This window comes from Medicago truncatula, chromosome 2, assembly GCF_003473485.1.
Source record: "Medicago truncatula cultivar Jemalong A17 chromosome 2, MtrunA17r5.0-ANR, whole genome shotgun sequence".
In the NCBI taxonomy this organism is placed as follows: domain Eukaryota; kingdom Viridiplantae; phylum Streptophyta; class Magnoliopsida; order Fabales; family Fabaceae; genus Medicago; species Medicago truncatula.
This window is the reverse complement of record NC_053043.1, coordinates 9,756,560-9,777,124: the sequence shown is the minus strand read 5'-3', so window position 1 is coordinate 9,777,124 and position 20,565 is coordinate 9,756,560. Positions and strand designations below refer to the sequence as shown.

At 32.2% G+C, this 20,565-nt stretch overlaps 1 protein-coding gene across 1 annotated transcript; it reads left to right on the top strand.

Annotated features, from left to right (window-relative positions):
* The first annotated feature begins 15,115 nt into the window (after positions 1-15,115).
* On the top strand, positions 15,116-18,667 carry LOC25486263 (SNF1-related protein kinase regulatory subunit beta-2). The gene is made up of 4 exons (XM_013607489.3): positions 15,116-15,584; positions 16,336-16,514; positions 16,964-17,126; positions 18,109-18,667. Exons 1-4 carry the CDS (start codon positions 15,390-15,392, stop codon positions 18,433-18,435), a joined length of 864 nt encoding a protein of 287 aa, XP_013462943.1. The 5' UTR covers positions 15,116-15,389; the 3' UTR covers positions 18,436-18,667.
* The last annotated feature ends 1,898 nt before the right edge of the window (positions 18,668-20,565 follow it).

Here is a 20,565-nt window from a genome sequence, read left to right as displayed (position 1 = left end):
ATTAGGAAAATGTTTTTTGTACACAAAAAAAATTAGGAAAATCTTTGTCAAGGAATTAAATATAACAATACATTGAAAGTTGTATACTCAACTTTTAAAATATTTAAAAATGTTACTGTCAATACAAAACTTTCATTTTGAGTTCACTTAGTAGCATGACTCATAGAATTTTAGTTTTCTTTAATGTAACCAACCAACAAGTATATAAAAAGTGAAGATAAAAAAGTAGGTATGGTATCAAAATGTGGAAAAATTAATTAATGAAAAAGTTTGGAAATTGGCGGGTGAATTATATAATTCATAGGAATGGGGGGAGGGGGGAAGTGGGCAAGTGGGGAATGTATGGGTGTTGATGAGTGATGTCTGTGTGTGTGAATTATAGAATTAAATTTAGAAAAAATTACCTCATATCATCTCAATTATACCTCTATCTCCAAAATTAATCAAATTTTACCCTTATTTTGAAAATCCACTTATGATTCCGGCAAATTCAGTTTTCAAAATTGTCATGATGAATATTCATTAAAAAAGTTGCGGGAGCGTGTGGAATCTGACTTTGAAATTTTGTTTTGTAATAGTATACGTAAGTTATTTTAAGAAGTTCATAACGTTTATGAAGATAGATGTATAAATGTAGATGCATATGGTAAAAAATATTTGAATTCTGACTATTTGACGCACATCTCATATAATGTGGAAAAGAAACACTAACTTCAACAATGATTTAAGATGAAATAGGTATAATTTACAATTTATAGTGAATTAAACTAGTGTGTTTAACTTTTAAAAATAAGTTATTTATGATGAAATTTACCAAATCATATAATTAGTATGAACAAAAAGTCCAACCACCTCTTCCAAAATCATATCATATAATTAGTATGAACAGAAAAGAATGTATAATTGTTGTGGTACTGTATTGAGACGTGGATATTTTGAGGCCATTCATGTCTAAGAAGGGGAATATCACGTGTGTTTGAATTTTAACATTGACTTGGAACTGCATGGACCTTAGAATCCAAGCATCCATGTCACTGCTGAAAGGAGACAATGGTGTAAGGACACCTTTAATGGTGCAACTCAACAAGACTACAATAGTATTGTCATGCTCCCCTATCACTTTAAAGTAATTCTTTCATTTTTTGTTTTAATGGTGTCCTTAACCTACAAGTTGGTGGACTAAAATCAAATTGGAGGTGTTCTAAGTTATCTCAAAAGTAAAAAGTAGGCTTGGTTGAACGAAAGGTGGTGCATGTTGTGACATTAAACACATTTTTTTGTTTTTGTTTTAGGTCTCTCCTATAGCCGTAAGTTTGAGATTAATCTTTCAAAATATGAAGATTCAATTAAAAGTTAACTTTTTGAACAAGTGTTATTTCATATGCATCGATAAGAGATTGAACGTATGATCACATGCCTAAAATAGACAATTATTTGTCAATTATATATGCCATAGAAAAATTCGTATATAATGAATATAATTCTAGTATGAAGTGTGCTGAGCACATTTACTTGATGTTTGTTTCATTTTAGCTACCAAATATATTAAATGCTTGTTTGAATTTGGGATGAGTTTAACAAAATGACGATGAGTCACCGTAAATTTACAAAAGATATACTTTGAAGCTTCTATAAAATCACGGTGACACCATAATTTCAATCAACCAATCGTGATACCAAATATGTCATAAGTGCATATTTGGAATCACGAATATATTTCTACCCTCCCAATCAAAAAAAATTATAAGCCGGAGTCAAAAATCGAATTTCTGACTGCATGCTTAAGAGACTCAAGTCTCTTACCAATTAGACCAATCCATTGTTGACGTTGAAGATAGATTTTGATGATTCATGTTTAAGTCTCATTTTTATCTTTTACAATAATTATATAATTGAGTTTAATATCTTTAAAGATAAAAATCAATTTTACTCTATCACAAAAATAAATTGAGACAATAAGTTAAGGTCATGTTAATCAGTGCCTTCGAAACACTGGTTAAGGAAATAAAAAAAAAAAATTATAAATAAAAAAATATATACTTTTTAAGCTTTTAATATATTGATTACACAACCACCACCCGTGCCTAACATTTCCCATAAGTTAATTCATAAACCAAAAGTCTGCAGACAAATGTAAAAATGTGGCATTAGCGTTATGACCTTTGATACGACGTGGATTTAGTCATTTGTGAGGGACAATTTCTATACATTGTGAATGTCCTCCTTCTCTCTTTGAGCCCCTTTTTTTCATTTCCTTTGGCGATGTTATGTATTTTTGGATTTGTTGATATTAATGAATGAAGATAATGGTGTTTGTTTAGATTTGTTTGAAAGAAAAAGTTATTATTGAGATCAAAATATACCTTCTCAATTTGATCCCTGGTAAAATAAGAAAAAATTATTTTGATCCTTGTGCATAAACCTACAATAGTAAAGCCATTGGAGTTTGAATGAACGGTATTAGGAATAACAATGATTTGAAAATCAGAATCAGCATAAAAGATTGTCTATACACACACTCTTTATGAACTACTTCCTCCGAAATAAAATATAAAAAAAAAAAATTTAAAAAGTTGATGTATGAAGTTAAAAATTTAGTTCACTTACATCAACTTTTCAATTACATTTTTTTACTTGCATTTCGTTCTGGAGGGAGTATAGTCGCGTTGCCATACTACTATATTCTTCCCTTTGTGTGTGTACTACTACATTAAGACAAATCCAGCAGCATCCCTCACTTGATTGCAACTAATTTAATTAACATTTATGAAAGACCATAAAAAAAAAAAAATAATAGTACGTACTTGTTTCATTTAGACCTCAAGTATGTTATATCGTGTTTTGAGGTATTGTTTATTTTAGATGTAAATTTTTTACGGTTTTATTCTTTATAAAAATTGTTTCATTGTGTTGAGGAGTATAAGTGTTGTATATATATTAGGACAATTTATATTGACTTCTAAACGACGTGGGATTTTAAGGTATTTCGAAAGAGGACTGATTCTTAAATAAAACATCAATCCACCACTTTGGGCCATCTGGCAGTTAATCATGAACTATGGGGGCCCAAGTTTTCATTTTAAAGGTCAGTGCCGATGAAACATCACACCAATTGCTCCACGATGTCACTTGAAATTTATGATTAGTTTGATGCTAATTGGTTGGCTTTCATGTTGATAGCAAAGGTATAAGGGTTCCACTTTCACGTCATCAATATATGCTTCTGAAGACTCATACTAGACACCTCTCATCATGGGACTAAAGATTTGTATCCTACAGTGTTGTCCACTAAGACAATAATTAAGTGTCTAAACCCATGGAAAATAATGTTAGCTGACTTAAGCATTATCAAATGAATATCTTAACCTTAACTCATTTTCTTTTTTTGGTGTCCGGGATTTGAACTCTGGAACTTGCAAATATTATGCATTGTTCTTATCAACTGAGTTAAGCTCACATAGACACCTTATCTCATTTTTGGATGATTGATTCTAGTTCACTCGAATTATTAGAAAAAGTTTATCATTGTTAGTTACTCCCTCCGTCCCTTAATGTAGCCATCCATTGCATTTTTCACATTTCTTAAGAAATGTTGTCAGTGTAATTAATGTGTCTGTTTTGTGTGTTAATATTACCAAATTATTCTTTGTTTGTATGTGTATTAAATTTGTCTTATCGTATTTCAAGACAAGTTAGTAGTATTAATTAAGGGTATGTTTAGGAAAAAAATAATAAATGCATCTAATAATTTGAAAGGGTGTTTACATTTAGAAACAAAAATAAAATCAAATGGAGATTTATATACATGAACCAACCAGGGAAGTAAACAATTGACATGGGAAAAGGTGATAAATCAGAAATAAAACATTATGACAATTCTCTTATTTGGAGCAGTTAGTTCAACTCTCTAATTTTTGCAGCGATGAGTGATGTGAAGTTGTAGAACTCACTTAAATACTTAAATTAGATGGTCTTTATTGTGAATGTGCTTGCATAAATTACAAAAATAGAAAAAAGAACTAGAAAAAAAAATATAATATGAAGAAGAAAAAAATACTTTATTAATAATGTAAGACGACATATAAAATGTAATTTGTTTTTTAACACGCCTTAATAAATAATATTCAGAACCAAATAGGAGAAAGTATCCAAATAGAAATTAAATTAAAGGTTTGATCTATATTTTACTTTTCATTATCATTTTGACTCATAATTATTGTCGAACTTAAAAGTGAGCCGAATAATCGGCTAATAATTTTCAACAAAGATTTTCTTTGAGCTTCAAACGACTACGTCAAGGAAGAAATTATCTCATTTAGTTACGAGTTCTTTAATTCATGTAAATAGTATTAAGTACATAGTTGATTTTTGGTAAGTTACTAAACTAGGAAATGCATAAATAAAATGTGAAGTAAAAGAATAAATTGCAAAACATCAAGGGTGCGTTTGATTTGCTAAAAAATGAAGGACAGGACAGAACAACTCTAGTTGTTCAGTGTTTGATTTGTAAAACTGTTTCAGGTACAGGACAAAAACTCATGTTTTTGTCCCTCACCAAACCACAGCACAACTTTTTGTCCCACGTACAAGTTGTCTAAAATACCAAAATAGTATTTTGTCCCTCAAAAATCGTATCAAACAAAAAATTACCCAATGCCATAAAAATTTTATCGTGTTGTACTGTTCTATCTTGTACTGTTCTGTCCAGTACTTGCTGTTTTGCAAACCAAACACACCATAAGTGTTTGATTGAAGAAGTATGTCAAAGGAAATGTATAAGTGTGATATTTGTAAGCAATACTAGTCCTATTGGCTAAACTATTTTGGCCGGTAGAATTTAGTCTTGCACGACTATTTTTCTAGGTAATGTGTGATGCTTCCCGTTGTTTGGAGTCTCTGGCGCCCCATGTTTGACTTGCTTCCCCCTTTCTTTGTGGCATTTTATGTTTCCTCTAACCACCTGTGCATCATTTCAAGCATGTTTCCTTCGAATGTGCCTAATAGTTACATCGGTTAAGAACACTACTATTATATGAGGCACTACTATTGAAATACTTCAAACAAATCTTACTGATAACACTAAACACCAGGTATGTCGCTACCACCGTCACCAATCAACGACCATTATGTTTCAAAACTTGTCAAGTGGAAAAAATATTACAACTATTCCAAAAAAGAAAGAAAAAATATTTCAATTTGGGCTTTGGCCCAAACTTTATAAATACGCAAACAATTTCTTGTTAGATGGATGATATTCAAACACCCCATTCTTCCAATACTTATAATTAGGGATGGGAATAGGCTAGGCCGAGCTAGGCTTTGCAAGACCTAAGTTTGGCCTGCCATATTTTTTAAAGCCTAAGTCTGGCCTGCAGCCTATCATAGGCCTACTTTTTAGGCCTGAGTTTGACCTTCTGAAAGTCTGATACGGCCTGCTAGCCTGTTTAAAAGCCTATATCTTATGAATATCTTTAAATAAGCAATGTGATCTAAGTTTACATTGACTAGCGAACTAATAGTTCAATTAGATTAAACTCTCTTTTGATAATCAACACAAGGTTTTAGGGAATTCGACTATATATTGCGTCATATTTCTATTCTAGTTTATAATAATACATTTATATATGCAAAAAATTAATGTATACTAATAAAGCTTAAATTATTAAAAAAGTTTACTTATTTATATTTTAATTCAAAGTACAAAATATAATATAATAATAAATAATATTATTCATATTACTTAAATAGGTCGTCCTAATAGGCTTAAGAGGCTTTTTGAGAGGCCTGTGGCCTGACCTTTTAAGCTAAATAGGCTTAAAAATAGTCTAGCATTCTCTATTTAAGAAAAAAGCCTGGTCTGTTGTAGGCTAGGCCGTAGGCCCTTGTAGGCCGACCTGGCCTATTCCTATCCCTACTTATAATTTTGATTATCACGTTTAAAAATATGATTAAATCACTTAAGTAGATGATAGTTAAATTCACGGTCAAAATTATAGTTTATTAAATTAATTAAATGATTAATCATAATTTTCAACGTGATATAAACTAACGATGTACATAACTGAATTAACCACAATCTTGTACCTCTACGGAACATTTGTGTCCTTGTTATGTTGTGTTTGGTCATAAAGGATAGGTAAACAACCAATACCCTAGTTTTTTCTCTTTCATCCATCAAAAATGGGTGATTTAGGGTCAATTTTTGATCCAAAATCATCTCTCCAACTCGTTTTTTCTTTTTTCCTTTTATTGAAATAAGTGATTTTCACATCTATTTCGTTTTTTATTTTGTGATTTCGTCGTCTTAGTACAACGTTGATTTGTTTGTCATCTTTGTGCGGCATTGTTTGTCTTTCTTGTTTCGTTCAGGTATTTGTTTGGTTCAAATTGTCATATCAGATTCAATCCAGTGCATATCCAATCAATGACTTTGGCGTTCTCCACGTTGTAAATCCAGAGACATAGATATTCCGCAGACTTGAATATAGTCAAACGTGTAGGCTTTTGTACTTTGTCGTTATATGTTATTAACAAAGATGTTGTGAGTTTGTTCGTAGATTCATCCTTTTTGTTTTTAGCGAATTTGCATTGTATCGGTGTACTCTATCAATTTGAATAAATGAATATCAACTATTTCAGTAAAAAGAAAAAACTTGTATAAATTATCTATCATCACTATTAATTTTAGGCTTAATTGCACTTTTGGACCCCTATCTTTCCAAAAGTTGCGGTCATGGCCCCTAACTAATTTAAATACAAAACAACCCCATATGTTTTGATTTTTTGGCAGTTTTGGACCCTCAGTCCATTAGTGAGGTGCCACGTGGCCCCTAAATAATACACGTGGCACCTCACTAATGGACTGGGGGTCCAAAACTGCCAAAGAATCAAAACATAGGGGGCTGTTTTGTATTTAAATTAGTTAGGAGGCCATAGCCGCAACTTTTGGAAAGATAGGAGTTCAAAAGTGCAATTAAGCCTTAATTTTACTATCTGGCAATAGCATCCCATGTTGTGACCAGCACTCCAAAGTTCAACCATAACCATAAGTTCATAACCACCACATTTTCTATGTACTATCCTTTGACTACTGTCCTTTCATAACCAAATTAAGCAACTAATTTCATCTCATGAAATTGCAATTCAGTTTTTAGAATTTTAATAACTCTATATCTTGATTCATCATTTGAGAAAAAAAAAAAAAAGTTAATATCATTGATTAATAAATAATGATTCCACTAATTTCATCCCTTTATCATTCAAATGGACTTGTGTAACAATGTATTGTATAAAACAAAGTAGGATGGCACATCAAAATCAATCAGTACGTAAATACAAGGTACAATAAATTTCACTTAAATACAACTTGATTGAAAAATTCAAAAGAAATTTAATGCACTGTCTATGAGCAGTGAGGTTCTTAGCTAAATGTATATAATTGACAAAATAAAAGACAAAATCAAAAGCTCTCAAATATTGTCACACAACACACCATAACCAAGAAAGGTGCTTGCACATGCCCCACTTCCTTGGCATCAGGAACTGCATCATACTCCATCAAAGTCATGGAAGATGAAACCCCGGGTCATTACTACAGAGGTATTTGTAGCAAACATGGGACAGTTGATTTTTTTTGCGAGCATGAGACAGTTAATTAACAAGTCTTTATCACATAGAGAGATTGCAAACGATATTATGAAAGTGTAGGGACGAATACCAAACAAAAAAATATAAAGACTAATGTTAAAATATGGTCAAAGTGCGGAGACCAATGATATATTTAAGTCTATGATTTATATGTAGGTGAGTTCTTAGGCGGACCGCTTCATAAGCAGTCGACCATAGATCAGTCATTAAAATTATTAGAAATTTCAACGACCATCGACGATACTACATTAGAAATAAATGAGTTATCTACATATCAGTACGGTTAATTTTACGACCCTTATATTTATAGTTAATTTGGTGACTTATAGATGTCGGTTCAATACGAACTACATATTTATTTTCCTTTGTTTTAATCATACGGGTATCAATTAAGTCATTGTTTCAATTATCAAAATGAAGATGACCATTAACATCTACCACTAGAAGATGTTGTATGTCGTTGTTGGAGTTTTCAGCATTTTTTAAGTAATAATCCATGGTGTATCAGTTGTAATCTCTAGGTGAATATAAAGACTTAAACCATGTTGATAGATGTCACATTCTCACTCACCCTCATAATTGAGACACTGACTTCGTCGTTGTAGGTTAGATAAAAATAAGAAAAACGAATGTGTCTCAAAAATTAGCTTATATTCATTTTGTCAAACCCACGCCGACCGTCTTAGCCGACGACTTAAAATTTAGATCGTGGCTAACTTAACTCTCACAAAATCAACATGCAAGGTTGCCTCTACATATAAACACATTTTAAGTCTTCTTCAAGACACTTAATCAACCGTAAGGATGAGAATGAACTAAAACTTATACCTTTAAAAGAAATCGTCGTTAAAATTCGAAGAATGATTTTAAAGTACCACTTGATGCTATGAGTAGCATTTCTATTTGTTTGTTATAAACTAACGTTGACTAATTTTAGTTTGTTATTATATTCGAATAGTACTTTAACATCACTTCAAATTTAAAATCATTCTTCGAATTTTAAACGACAATTTAAAATCATTCTTCGAGTTTTAACGACGATTTAAAATCATGTTGATAGATGTCACATTCTCACTCACCCTCATAATTGAGACACTGACTTCATCGTTGTAGGTTAGATAAAAATAAGAAAAATGAATGTGTCTCAAATCAGCTTATATTCATTTTGTCAAACCCACGCCGACCGTCTTAGTCGACGACTTAAAATTTAGATCGTGGCTAACTTAACTCTCACAAAATCAACATGCAAGGTTGCCTCTACATATAAACACATTTTAAGTCTTCTTCAAGACTCTTAATCAACCGTAAGGATGAGAAGGAACTAAAACTTATACCTTTAAGAGAAATCGTCATTAAAATTGGAAGAATGATTTTAAATTGTGATCCCCTACCGCAATTGCAGTTGGAATATCATATATTTTGAAGTCTCGGCAACATCATTACAACCACAATTTTAACTACATCACAGTCATAATTTCGATTTCATCAGCCATATTTTACTATGGTGTTAAACCGTGACCGCGAGCACAATCACAATTTAAAACCATAATTTGAAGTGATGTTAAATACTATTCGAATATAATAACAAACTAAAATTAGTCAAAGTTAGTTTGTAACAAACAAATAGAAATGTTACTCATAGCATCAAGTGGTACTGGCACAGAAGAAAAGAAAGTAACACGAGTGCAACTAACTAATGTTGAAAGAAACAGAATATATAAAGAAAGAGGAAGAGACAGAAGTGGACACACACAAGATTCACCGTATTGCATGGGATTCTGTAAGATATTCTGACAAATAAGACGGTCGGTTAGGTGTTCGATACCATTTCTTATTTTTCTACGTCATTCACACTCTTGATATCCTACTACAATGTTACATATCAAACTAACCCACTAATGAGCAACGCAAGCAAAACCAAATTGAAGTAATCAATTGAAAAATCTATGTTTTACTTGTGTTCTTTATGAGTTAGATTGAGGCAGATGGTAAATTTTAAGTTGGTTTCCTAATAAACCCAAATTATTTATAGCTATATTGATAAACTTTCAAATATGACAGCATCTCATAAGGTGCAAACTTTAGGTTATATAACTGTGTAATTTTATGGTGTACAAGTACATGTACATGATCTGGAGTGTTACACAAAAAAAAAAATTATAGATGTTGCAACATGTACATGTTTGTTTTGACAATTGAATCACTAAGTGACATCATTATATCGAGTGAGATATGATGGAACTTATTGATCTCACAGTGAAAATAAATTTGTGTATGGCGTGGTAATATTCTATTCCTTATACATCATAGAATTATCCTACATAACTATTAGAAATTGTCGCTTAAGAATTTAGAAGGCTTTTCCATAACCATTTGTCTTCTTTACAAATGGTTTGGTTAGTTTGTGTTTGAGTGATTTGGAAGTAAACGAACAGTTGATGCCACTACAGTCCAGTGAAAAATACTCTAGTTAAGCTCATGAGCCAAAAAAATGTTATTGAAAAACTCTACTATGGTCATATGAATTTATACCAATATTTTACAAATTGGACTAGAAATCAAATCGATAAAATTCAGGTATTGGTTCAACTGGTTCAACTATGATTGTTTTTATTGAGAAATCGGACCAACTATGTTTGAATTAGATGACTATAAATATATAAATAAATAAAGTAAAAAGAAACCATTCAAAAGTAAAATAAATTAGTAAATATAATAAAATAAAAATTGGTTGAATCAATTGCGGTGGAACCAAGTTAAACCTAGTTTAATCGACTATCAACATAAAATTGTTAAAAAAATAGACTAATTCTCGTTCAACCACTTGAGTCAAACATTTTATTAAAACACTGGATGATACACTATCCACTATAAACTACTCGTTAGACCTAGTCCAAAAATAAAGTTGTATTCGGATTTTAAAAGGGTTAGACTGACATATAGCAAAATATAACTACCGTTGAGATTTTTTGCTCATTTTCATGTGTTTCTAAGAAACTATGGATATGAGAACAACAACACTCAAAAAGGTTAGGCATAAGCCTAAAACTAGTATATATTTCAGATTTTTTTTAGCAAGCCCAACATATTTACGCAAAGTCTAGTTTAATTTTGCCTATTTACACCCACTATAACTTCATGCTATCTTTTCCCTTTTCTGTTGTTTCATTCCTCCTTGTGCATAGACTATACTAAATACAAACCAACTAAATAAACGATATTCTCCTATCTCTTAAGTATTCTACTTATGTTTCAACCTTTTAGGTCAAAAAGAGCTCCACACACTAAAGGAAAATAATATGATGCTTGGCATGCATTCTCCCCATCCCTAAGCATTCTACCTATGTTTCACCATTGTCGTTCCCTTCATCGCACAAACATCCTAGGTCCTCGCTACTACATCATAATACCCTCACCCTTGCAGCAACGACATTCCCATATCACAACATGAAAGACTACCAATTGAAAATTGCACACGTAGAAGAAACATCAAATATAGAAGAGGTTCTTTTTGAAAGAAATATCGATCATAATTTTAAAGACAATAAGGAGAAGCGATTTTCATTAGGTTGTTCAATAAGAAGAAAATAGCTATAGACAACATAAGACGTCATGAAGGCTTCACGGAAAGAAAAAAAGAAATGAAAATAGGTTGTTTTGCGGAATGCTACTAAGGTGAGTCGGTGGAGAATATGTGATTCAATAAACGAGATACAAACAAAACATGGCAGTTTGACTTTCACGACAGATTAACATGTATATTTTCGCTATAAATAGAATTTTTTTTTTTACTTACCACTTTTGTTGTTTTTTAAATTTGACAAAAAATACAAAAGTCTTTTTAAGTTTTAAAAATGTTTGTTAATTTTTTATTTTTTGTCCAAAATAAAGTTAACTATTATCATTAATCAACCAATGTTCAATACAAGAAGGATAAGAACTAAAAATACGGTTACTAGCCCAAGAACAGACCGTCTTAGCTAAAGTATGAGCAACCATGTTCGCTTGTCTCCTAACAAACTTCACCTCGAAGTTGGAATGTAAAGATAACTGATAAATAATACTAGAAACAATTGCATAGAATTATGAATTACCATGTCCCGCTGACGATAGAGCTTGCACTAGAGTATCAAAGTCAGACTCGAAGACAACCCGGTCCCATCTATTTACGAGCAAAGTGAATAGCAGCGAGTAAGGCTACTGCCCCCCCCCCCCCCCCCCCCCCCCCCCCCCCTCCAAACAATCATATTTGCCCGTTGCCATTTCGTTTGAGCCTGAATAAATGTTTGTTAATTTAATATACCTATTTTAAGTTTTGAAGTATGAAATACTCCTTCCGCCCCATATTATAAGCAAAAAAAAAAAAAACACTTATTAGGAAAACTAAAACATACTCCCTCCGTTTCTAAATATAAACAAATTTTATTTTTCAGTTTCATTCAACTAATGATGTATGTGGTCCATATTATAAACCACATACATCATTAATTGAATTAACCTAAAAAGTAAAATTTGCTTATATTTAGAAATGAAGGGAGTAATAGTTTGCAACATAGTTTCTTGTGTTATCCTTGAAACAAGTTTTATAGGAAGATGTGAAAACAATTTTCATTTGTTATTGATTATTGAGAAAATGAAAGAGAGAACAAATTGAATGCAATTTGCATTAATTTTTCTTTGGTAAAGATAATTTTTTGAAACAACATAATTAAATATGATAAAAGTTAGTCTTTTTTTATTATAATTTGGGACAAAGAAAATGTTTTTTTTTGCTTATAATTTGGGACGGAGGGAGTAGGTCTTTAAAAGAATAACGATGTTAAATTAACAACTTAAAGAATTTATTTGAAATTTAAAAAATTTAAAAGATTAATTTGATATTTTTGTCAAATTTAAATGACTAAAAGATGTATTTAGTCAAAAAATTCTAGAAAAAATATATATGTTAGCAATCGAGCCGCCTGAGGTTACCTCGAATGTGACTCTAGTAACCTCGAACTCAACTCAACTAAACTATTATTATTCATACAAAATGGAGGATAGGGAAAGATGTAATTAAATCAAGAATTATAAAAGTAGGAACAGATCACTATCACACAAGAATTAAATAAGATATATTTTTTTAAGAGTAAATAATCAATTACCCCTTGAAATTGTAAGTTTCGTCAATTACCTCTTTGAAATTAACAAAACTTCAATTACCCCCTGAAATTGCACAACGTTGATCAATTTACCCTATCCATCAAATTTTTCTGTTAGTTAACATGACGTTTTGCAAATACCCCCCTGAAGTTTTGTACTTATGTGCAAAATGCCCCCTGAACTTTAAAATTTATATTTTTTTTCTTATCCTTAAAAGTGACTGCATTATCACTGAATTGTGGAGCATATTAGCTAAGTTTTGACGGTATACAACCATATATGTTCCTTTAAACGATCAAACATTAACCATGTATTAGAGTCTAACGATATGAAAGTCAGCATAGTAAAGTAGAATCACACTTGTCAGATGGAAAACTAATACATGTCATACATAATGAAGCACATAAATAATACATGATTGGCATAACCAAGAATTACCAAGATGTCAAAGGATGTCAAAGTATATGGCTTTGCTATTGCTAATTTTAACCACACCAAAAATTTCCACTTCCTTTATAATGAAATTTCAACACACTTCTCTCACTTTCAAGAAAAAAATATATAAATTTGTTACTTCTCTCACTTTATAAAGGATCTTGAAGGAATCATGGTCTTCTTCCCCCGTTAGGATTCAAAGGAAAGGTAATAATATTATATTATGTATATTTCATTATGTTTTTTTTAAGAGAATAAAAAAACATGATAGCTACCATCCTTTTGATCTCTAATGGGGTTAAGGACAACTTGAAAAAGAAAAAACAGCATCTGATGTTGGAACAAATAAATAGTTTTATGTTTGTTTTGTAAATATTCTTGAGCTTTGAACATTATTGTAGGGTTTACCAAATATTGTCAATTTGTTCTACAATACTGTCATTATATGGTTGTATATCGTCAAAACTTAGCTAATATGCTCCACAATTCAGTGATAATGCAATCACTTTTAAGGATAAGAAAACAAAATATAAATTTTCAAGTTTAGGGGGCATTTTGCACATAAGTGCAAAACTTCAGGGGGGTATTTGCAAAACGTTATGTTGACTAACATAAATATTTGACGTAGGGGGTAAATTGATTAACGTTGTGCAATTTCAGGGGGGTAATTGAAGTTTTGTTAATTTCAGGGGGGTAATTGATGAAACTTACAATTTCAGGGGGGTAATTGACTATTTACTCATTTTTTTAATGTAAATATAATATCTAAACATATCACACAACTAATCCGCGCGCGTAAGACTAATTTCTTCAGCATTGTGAAATTTAAATGAGCGACAAACTCTCCCCTAAGAGTTTTAAAATGCCCAATATTAGATTTGGAGAGAACCTTGGTTAATCTAAAAAAGACTCATACACTAATCTCTTAAGCTTGTAATCTCCCGAGTTTTAATGTTGTCGAATACTCAAATTCAGATTTAAACACTAGATTTTGATCAAAATAAAAGAGATCTATGTCATCAGATCTTTACTGTAGTACTTAGAAAAATGTTAACTCGTGTCATAAGAGCATCAAGAATGGTGAGGTCTTCACCATTTAAGACCTAGTACCTAATAGGTACTCCCATTGTGGGGGAAAATTTGGGGGTCTTCTAAGATCCAGGGTCTAACTTAAGACCCCCATCTTTCAGTGGTCCCCACACACTTTTTAATTAAAATAACATGTTAGTGGTGGAATGTAAATGATGAAGAGTTAGTTGTGGGACCCATTTAGAATTTTTGTCAGAAGATTTCCATTGGAGTGAATGAGTACCTAATTAGGTACTGTTATTAAAAAATAATAAAAAAGTGATATGTACTAGTGGGACCCGTTTAAGACCTTCAAATTGAAGGTCTCTATTGTGGATGCTCTAAGGGCACAAGATAAAGATCTAAAAATAGAATTAAAAAATAAATGTTGCATTGAAAAGATAAGTTTTAAAACTTTTGTGATTATTCTTTTAGAAAGAAAAAAAAACTTTTGAGATTATGAATGCATAATTTTAAATGTTAAATTTTTACATTTACTACCCCCGTTCCTTTTTAATTGTCACTTTTTGACATTTTACACAAACCAATACAATCAATAAATATTACTACTTTTGATACAATATTTCATACTTTTACTATAATAACCTTATTCATTTGATATCTCATTTTATATATTTATCTCTCCATAATAAATAACTAAGGATAATATTGGTAAAACAACATTTAATGTTGCATTGAACTTTAAAAGTGACAGTTAAATTAAAACAAATTTTTCTTCAAAAATGACACTTAAAAAAGAACAGAGAACGGAGGAAGTAGTTTCTTATCTAGTGCCCTTATTGCACGCACAACTTAGCATGACCCCAAGCAAGGTGTGAGAAATTGATAACACTATAGACCTTCCCTCTCTCACTCTAATAGGAGAGAGAGAGAGAGAGAGAGAGAGGAAGAAAACAAGAGAAAAAGGTGCAACACACACGCACACAAAAAACACACAAAGCACGTTGAAGCTACCAATTGGAAGAAAATGAAGAAAAAGGAACAACAACAACAAGTAGAGTAGAAGATTACTCTCATCATTCTTCCAAACCCTTCTTCCAAAACCCTTTTTCTTCACTTCTTTCTTCAACAAAAAAATGGGAAATGTGAATGGAAGAGAAGAAGATTTCAATGGAACACTATCATCAGCTTCATCAACATCATCAGAAGTCAGTGATTCCATGTCTGCACCTGATGGGGTTGTTGAAAATCCTTCACCTGTTGAGTTAATGGGTCATTCTCCACCTGCTAGCCCTAGAACAACTCAATCTCCTTTAATGTTCACTCCTCAAGTAAAAATCTCTCCTTTTCTATCTCTTTCACCTTTTCCATAGTATTCCTCAAAAAGCGTTTTTTTCTTTTTTAATTTTTTGTTTAATTTAGTTTGTGAAAACTCATAAAGTTTGTTTTTTGATAAATGGGTGTGTCTGATTCAGTACCTTAGGTTTTGTTTTTGATTTGATGTTAATTATGATTATGTCTGGTTTTTTTACATGTCTTTGTAATTTGAGGTTATGCTGCATTTGTTTTGGAAGATGAATACTGAATCAGTGTATTTAGATTATTCATGTATTATTTTTCTTTAGTTGTTTGATGCAAAGTCCTAAACCCAGTGTTTTGTTTTTTTGACACCCAATTTGTGTTTTTGTTCATACATTAGTTTACAGTTTCATGGTTTTCACTTGGTCGTTTTTGGTAATTGGATCAGATTCAGGGTTTATAATGGTTTTTTCATCAATCATCATGTATTGGAACTGAATTGAGTGTTGTTGTTGTGATTGGGACACAAAAATAGCATATGATATTGGGATTACTTTAAGGGAACCATATTCTTGATTCTAGATTGTTGTCGCTATCGAGAATCAACTTTCCTACCCCTTTTTTCCCTTCCACAAGTTGGTGGTGGACACTGGAGGGTACTGAATGAGACTTAGTTTTGTTGTTTTGGATATATCTTATTGGCTTTCGCCTTTTTTTATGTAATGCTTTTGCGGATTCTTATTTATCATCAGTTGTCAATCATTCCATTTTCACTGTTTTTAGGCTCCGGTGGTTCCACTACAAAGACCTGATGAGATGCAAGTTCCCAGCCCTTCCTTGATGCAAACTAATTCAGGGTATGAGGATATGTTCAGTGAAATTGGAATTCCGACGATGATTACATGGAGTTATGATGGTAAAGAAGTTGCTGTGGAGGGATCATGGGATAATTGGAAAACGAGGTTCGTAAAATTTAGTGCTAATCAAGTTAATTTGCTACTGATATGTTGTCACTGCCACTGGTAATTCAAAAAATGCAGAGTTTTCATTTGCGGATCGCAGAAAATTGCGGTCTGTTCAAATTTCACTATGCAATAGTGCTATAGCGCTGCTATTTGACGGCATTTTGTCCTAAATAGTGTATCACAGAACAATGGTGATCTGTCCGTATTTTGCTATGCTATAGCGCTATTCTGCCGCCATAGCTGCTATTACTAATGTTGTTTTCACTACTTTTGTGGATTGTAAAAACAAAAAGCAAACTGAAAATGTGCGATTGTTGTAATTATAAGTAAAAATGTTTCAAGTGGAAATAAAAAAAACAAGCCAAATGCGTTGTTAATATCTTCTTTATTTGTCTTCAAAGATCGCTATAGTTGTTGCTTAGATTCTGATATTCCTTGTCCATCAGGATGCCATTGCAGAGATCAGGAAAGGACTTCACTATAATGAAGGTGCTGCCATCTGGTGTTTATCAGTTTAGATTTATCGTGGATGGACAGTGGAGGTACGCACCTGACTTGCCTTGGGCTCGAGATGATGCTGCCAATACTTACAACATTCTTGACTTGCAGGTACTATTTTGTTGACATATTTAGTGTGTTTCATGTGATCAAAAGAGGCATAGTGATCTGATAATGTTTTTCAAAGTTAAGAAAAGGATGACGCTTTCAGTAGCTAAATAATTTTTAGGAGTATTGGTTTTACAGTGCAATGAGGGAGTTCAAGAACCTTGTTATCTTAGACACTTTGTGTTGATTTCACTTGTGCCTTGCTTCAAGGCATCAAATCCTTTTTAATGTGAAGCTTGTTTTTGGTCTAATATACTCCCCCCTCTCAGTTTTCTATTCGGGGTGTCTTTCCCTTATTTTCTTCTTTATATCATACTCTTTGGCCAAATTTCTCTTTTCTTCTTGCAAGAACTTCGTTTCCAACACATGTGATCTACTTCTAAACACATCAGCTTCGATTTCTGGCTAAGTAAATCTGTAAATCTCCTTTGATTTTTGGATGATCGTCCTTGGTGACATGAATTTGCTTTTTGTAATGGTTGTTACAGATTAGTCTATCAATTTCTTGGGGTCATTTATTTCCCCTGTAGTGGCACTCTAGGAAAAATGTGCGGTGATCAGTAAAACCTGAAATTCTTAAACATGGGGGAAGGAGAATGATGGTAAATTGATTTAATAGTGTATCTTACAAGGCCGTATTTGGAACTTGGAAGAGCTTATTTGATCTTATGTATCATATAAGACCTTCTATGAATGTTTGTAAGGGTTTATAAAAATAGCTTAGGGTATATTCATATCATAATTTCTTTTCATCTTATTTTCACAAGCTCTCCCAAGTAGCTTATTTTAATAAACTATTCTCAACTTGGTATGTCCATATTATAAGTTCTTTTCATCTTATTTTCACAAGCTGCGCCAAATAGCTTATTTTAAATAGCTTTTATGGTACAAACAACTTATACATAAATTCTCATATGATAAAAACATATTGAGTAAGCGTTTAAGTTGTTTAGTCTAACACATGCTGAACCTCATTGTTATGCAGGATTCCGTTCCTGAAGACCTTGGAAGTATTTCTAGCTTCGAACCTCCAAAATCACCAGACTCTAGCTACAACAACTTACACCTAAGCTCTGAAGATTATGCAAAAGAACCGCCATTGGTTCCTCCATTCATGCAAGCGACTCTTCTTAATGTTCCTTCCGCAAATATGGAATTCCAACCTCTTGTATCCAGACCACAGCATGTAGTGCTCAATCATCTCTATATGCAGAAAGGAAAGAGCAGCCCTTCTGTGGTGGCACTCGGCTCGACTCATCGATTTGTAGCCAAATATGTCACTGTGGTGATGTACAAGTCTTTGCAGAGGTAAACATATATGAAATGAACCATAGACTTGGGGCAGGGTAGCCTTTTAAAGCCCTTGCATTTTGTTAATATAGCTTTCTGCAGTACAATCTTTTGAGAGATACTGTAAGCTACAGAAGAATCATTACATGAAACTCGAGATTATGATACATACAATGCAATGGCTTGGTGGTCATTCTTTATGCAATTTCAGTTAGAAATTTTTATATAATTTGATGATTGTATTCTCTAGGAAATTTTTATTGTCACATGTTTTGCGATCGATGGCAAACTCTACAGTAAATCTCTACACACATCTCTAAAAAATTTTGTTCAGTTAATAAAACTTATATTAATAATGTGCCTAGTTGTTCTCAATATATCTAATTACATGTACCTAAACATCAAGATTTACCTCGATTGCATTATACAATTGACACACCAACTATATGCTTTTGGTATGTGTTTCTGTTTCTTATTTTGCCCCCTCACTAAAGCAGTTCACCCCAGCTTTTCAAAGAATAAAGTGCTCATCTGATTCTGCAGCACTAATATGCTTGATTCTTTCGGAATTGCTGCATACAATGTTTGATTCTTTTGCCTTTTCAAATTGCTGCATCCATGTCACCTTTTTGCTATATATCTTAAACGTCCCATTATTTCAGAGATTTCTTGAATCTTGTTCCTTTTGGGATAAAGATTCTGCAGCACTACTATGTTTTATTCTTTTCTGCAAAACCTTTAAAATTGTAACTACCATATCAATAGTTTTTTCTTTGCTTTTCACAACAATCATATACATAGTTAAATTATGATATATTTGACATACATTGGTGTAAAAAATACTAGAAGTAACAATACCATCACATATATGTGATTTGCTTATAAGTAAGTATGTTATGCAACTCACGGTGTACATGGTAGGGTCAACTCTAATTCATCACCAATAGATAAATCATATTTTAAGCGAGGTAAGTCAAAAGTAGCTCTAATAATTTGCAACTTTGAACTAATCTTGTATCTATCTAATTAAATATTCTTCCTTTCAGATTTTCGTTTGAAGTCTTTTGGGATAGTTATGTTTTTTTTTTTTTTTTTTTTTTTTTTTTATTACAACAATCATATACATAGTTAAGTGAGGAAGTCAATCTAATAAGATATTCTTCCTAGGAGAACGAGGTCTTAATAATTTGGAGTTTGGTCGAGAGATAAGTATGGTTTGACCAAGAATTGGTCGATCTATAAATGGAACTCGGGTTTTTCCGAATAATTTGTTTTTAGGTAGAGTTCATTGACCACTTAAGCCCAGATCGATATTCCATGACTTTGGCGCTGCAAAGTCATGGTGAATTTCGGTTAGTATGTCTGTCTCGCACATCAAGTGATGCCATAGGTTCTGAACCTGTTCAACAAAAATATGATTCCCCAAAACAAAAATCATTCCATCATCGCACCTCAATCCACCTTCCATCATGGTCAGAACTTCGTCCACCTCCATCTCTATCGTGTTTCACTTCTTCAATCACTGCCATGTTGTATACCTTGTTGCTTTCAATTTGAACAATCGACGCCTTTTGGCTACATTGTGGCCACATACTGATTGTTGTGCTATGTAATTGTTCGACAAAGTTTCCCAGAGTATAGGCGGTCCAACAGGTTTCAGGTTGACGACAACTGCTTGGAGAGGACAAAAGTTCCCCAAAGCTACCATGGGAGTCGTTATGAATCTGATCCACTGATACATTTTTGAGTTTTTTTGATAAAAATAATGGGACATGTGGCATGATTTGGCATACATGGTTGATCAAGTGGATGATATTAGATGAAAGTCACATGAATTTTCCGCACTAAAATCATGGAATCCCGATCCACCTGAGTTTAGTTATTTGGTTATTTGATGTCATTCTTTTAGTATTACAATTAATATTTCTCCACTCAAGTTTTCAACATCTAATTCTCCTCATGTTCAAAATTCCACCCCCTTAGATGCAAAATCGACTTTTAAAACTATATCAGAAATAGAAGTCATATTTTGTTCCATTATTATTTATAACTACTACCTCCGTTCCTAAATATAAGAGCCTTTTGTCAAAATTGCGGAGATTAAGAAAGTTGGTTGTAGTATTAAATTTGTATATAATTACTATTGTTTTTA

What these genes read in the sequence shown, in the direction of transcription:
- LOC25486263 (XM_013607489.3), top strand. Translation starts at nt 15,390, where the DNA reads ATGGGAAATGTGAATGGAAGAGAAGAAGATTTCAATGGAACACTATCA. An exon ending in TGGGATAATTGGAAAACGAG is followed by an intron (nt 16,515 to 16,963) that starts GTTCGTAAAATT and finishes CTTGTCCATCAG; the next exon opens with GATGCCATTGCAGAGATCAG. An exon ending in ACAACATTCTTGACTTGCAG is followed by an intron (nt 17,127 to 18,108) that starts GTACTATTTTGT and finishes ATTGTTATGCAG; the next exon opens with GATTCCGTTCCTGAAGACCT.